This window comes from Elephantulus edwardii, unplaced genomic scaffold (assembly GCF_000299155.1).
Source record: "Elephantulus edwardii isolate Elephantulus edwardi_28Jun2011 unplaced genomic scaffold, EleEdw1.0 scaffold00014, whole genome shotgun sequence".
Classification (NCBI taxonomy): Eukaryota; Metazoa; Chordata; class Mammalia; order Macroscelidea; family Macroscelididae; genus Elephantulus; species Elephantulus edwardii.
In genome coordinates, this window is record NW_006399764.1 from 26,834,194 (window position 1) to 26,837,785 (window position 3,592).

The window sequence follows — 3,592 nt, forward strand, 5'->3', positions numbered from 1 at the left end:
GAGAGAATTTATAAAAAGAACATACGTTAGACGTTATTGGTATGACACGAGTCCAGGGAGGGAGTTGCATAGTGTAGTGGACTGGAGAGGAGGAGCTATATAACAATGAGGAAATTTTTTTTTTCCAAGGAGAAAAGAGGACAGGGGGAGAGGGTGGGCAGGGAGGAAAATGTGCAACAATGAATGAGTGGAAATCCTAGTGCTCTATAAGCTTTCATAAAATCTCTATTTTTTAAAAAAGGAAAGAAACCCAATAGGATTAGCTATGAGTTGGTTCAGAAACAATGACAGCGAGTTTTGATCTCTAAATAAGCCCACAAAAAATTAAAAAAAACCACAAAACAAAACTGCACATAGACCATTTTCATTCATGAAAAGGAAAAATTAACAATAAAACTGTTTGTTGAGGGGAAAAAAGCAACTCCCTGTAGAAGATGTGAATTGTACAACTGAGCCCACACAGCTTGCGTTTTACCAAGAGATAAGAAAGCTTTGAGTATGCCCAACGTCCTCTTCCTTCCACTCATAAGTATCAATGATCATCTCAAAAATTTATTCTAAAACATTACATGTAAAGTCACGGTATCTATTGTATCAACGCTTTTAACTATGTGCTATCTCAATTTGTCGAGCAAATGTCCACGTTTGTGTGCGGCATAAATGGTAGCTTGCTTTTTCTCAAAAAAAATGAGTAATAAAAATTTATCTTCAAGTGTCATTAACCTGGAAACATGATTTGCAATTCTTATATATAATATTCTCACATAAAACTATTAATTTTTAAAACTGGAAATAGAACTTTCCAACAAAAGGAAAAGTTTAACAAGTTAATATACTCATGCTGCTGCAATAATATTATTCATAAATACCCGTATGCAGCTCTATCGTAGATACTTCCTTACAAGTGAAATTAGCTGTTTAAAGGATATAAATATTTCAAAGGCCTTTGATAGATCAGAAGGTGTCTAAAAGAGATCATCATCGTACATGCTAATGTACAGTGGAAATATGTCCATTTTATCACATCCGTGCCAATACGGCTATTATAATAATTGTACACTTGTCAATTTGATGGGCAAAAATCATTCTATCATAACTTGGAATAGCTTGTTTTCCCTTGGAAGAAGAAGACTGTGAAGGAATCTGCAGAGGTTGAAGAGATGAGAACAGGGAGCTGGAGAGACAGTAAATGTGGGGAATGAGCCCCACAGAGGAACCAAACGAAGCAAAGGAGAAACTACCAACTGAGTCCTAGGTGTTCAGCTGATACTGGAGATAAATTTGCAATTGAGGTAATAAGATGTTTATGAGCATATTTCTATTATAATGCTTGAAAGAGAAAATGAGAGAGAGAGAAAGTACAGAATGAAATCATTTTTGTACTGGAAAATGACAAAGAAAGTGAAAGAGACAGTCATTAAAAGTGGAATTTAAGTGGTCTATCAGTTCAGAAAAGCAGAGAAGCGAATCAAAAAGCTAGCTCGTAGGTTTTCCGAATACGAGGGAGTTAGGGACACCAACGAAACAAAGATAAGAAAAAAAAAGATTCAAATGTTGAGAATAGTGGAAAGATACAAGGCTACAGTCAGACAGGGAGACTTAAAGATCTGAAATTTTATAATTAAAGAACTGTTAAAGATCAAAGTAAAAACAGTTAACACAGATAAAGATTTAGGGTCTAGAATTAGAGAAAATTAGATGGTTGCCCAAAATAATGGCAGGAAATAAAGTGAAATAAAAAAATGCGTTAATATCCAAATACGTGGTCATCTTCCTTGTCATTGATCAACTCCTTACAAGTTTCCTGAGAATATTTCACAAAAACAAGAGCAAAGTAGACAACGCTTAATATAACCCTGCTGTTCAAGTCCGATAAAGCTGGTTTGGAACATTCAGCCTTGGTACTCTATCTATGAGGCCACAGGATAGGAAGCCCTAAATCAGCAAGCTTAAGAGAAGAAAGAAGGAGAGTTTAGTGTCATGGTTGAGCCTGCTCATAGCTGAGCACTGCAGGCTTGGTTTAAAATATTATGAGACTATACATGACTAAACATGTGTATAAAAATGAACACGGCTCAGTGTTCTAGACTTAACAAGGAGGCTACTTCCTCCTGAAATGTCTAGGAAAGCAAGTGGGCAGAAAGGCAAGGAGAAAGGCTTATGCACAACTTACTCCATTTCATACACAAAAACTCCCTCTACCAAGAATCTCATAGTCAAATCACTTTAGGAAACAACACGTAGTCTCTTGAAGATGCTCACTTCATGTTACATGCCAAGGCTATAAGAGAGTCTTCAATAAAGAAAGCAGTTTATTTAGCTCAGTATCCCACCAAAATTGGACAGATTTTTTTTTTCATGAAAATTTCTTAAAATTTTCTGGCAAGTAAACTTCAGTGAGGTTCACTCTCAATTTCCGCCCCCCCCCCCCAAATGAATGCTTTATCATTGATCTCTATTTGTGACAATCTTACCTTGCCAAGTTGTTGTAAAAATTTCAAATGTCTTTCTTCAAATTGTGTAGGATCCCTGTCTTCAAAAGCACCAGAAAATCCTAGGGCACCTATCCTCATATTTGGTAACACATCATTTTCTGTTAATAGTTCATAGTCTGGAGAATAAAGAACAGTTCTTTTCAGATGCCTTCTTTAGGTTTCAGTAACATGCATTCAAAATGAAAAAAAAAAATACTGAATTGGAAATATTAAATAATAAGAGAGAAATTTTAAATAGTCTAGACTGGTTGTTGCTGTTAAGTGTCATCAAGTCAATTACAATTCACTGTGACCCTGTGAACAAGGACCTGGAACTGGCTCCATCCTGCACCAACCTCATGGTCTTCGCCACCACAAGCCCACTGGAAGAGTCACTATGTCAGTTCATCTTGTTGGGGTCTTCTTCATCTGACCCTCTACCTTTCCCATCATGATGTCTCTGTCCAAGGACTGGGCCCTCCTAACAACATGACTGAGGTTTGTGAGATAAGGTGTCACCAGTCTAACTGCACTCCTTCCAAGATAGACTGAGGGGGGGATTGCTATATTAATATTCATTATATAACAGTAACCTGTACTTACTACTTATAGTATAACATGCTTTCAAGAAATAGTCACACAAACTGATTATTTTCCAAGGTAAGTGGATAAAAATTCATAAAGTAAGACAATAGTCTGACTTTTACAGTAAGAATAGTGAGCAGTATTGGAGCGGAAAATAAATATGAAATAAATGAATGAGTTTAATATTCTAAAAGAGGAGAAAATAAACAAAAATCTACTTCATGTCTAGAAAAATCAATCAATTATGAGATATATGAGAACTAACTAAAGATACTGCATTGAAACAGATGAGGGAGAGATCTGTTTAAAAGGGATATATGATTGGGTATTATTGTCATGACAGGAGTCCAGAGTGAAGGCTGCACAGTGGAGTAGATTTGGGGGGGAAGAACTGCATAACAATGAAAGAGTTTTACTTTTCAAGGAGAATTAATTGGGGGGTGGGGAGGGGGCAGGGAGAAAAGTATAACAATGAATGACTGAAAACCCTAAATCTCTGTAAACTTTCATTAAAATTAATTAAAAAAATATAT

General features: G+C 36.0%; 1 protein-coding gene across 1 annotated transcript in view; it reads right to left on the bottom strand.

Moving 5' to 3' along the window:
* Nucleotides 1–3,592, bottom strand: part of JAK2 (Janus kinase 2) — a 58,942-nt gene that overhangs the window by 11,041 nt on the left and 44,309 nt on the right. The window contains exon 17 of the mRNA XM_006881313.1: nt 2,475–2,611. Within this exon, the coding sequence (XP_006881375.1) occupies nt 2,475–2,611 (137 nt within the window). The remainder of the gene's footprint in view (nt 1–2,474; nt 2,612–3,592) is intronic.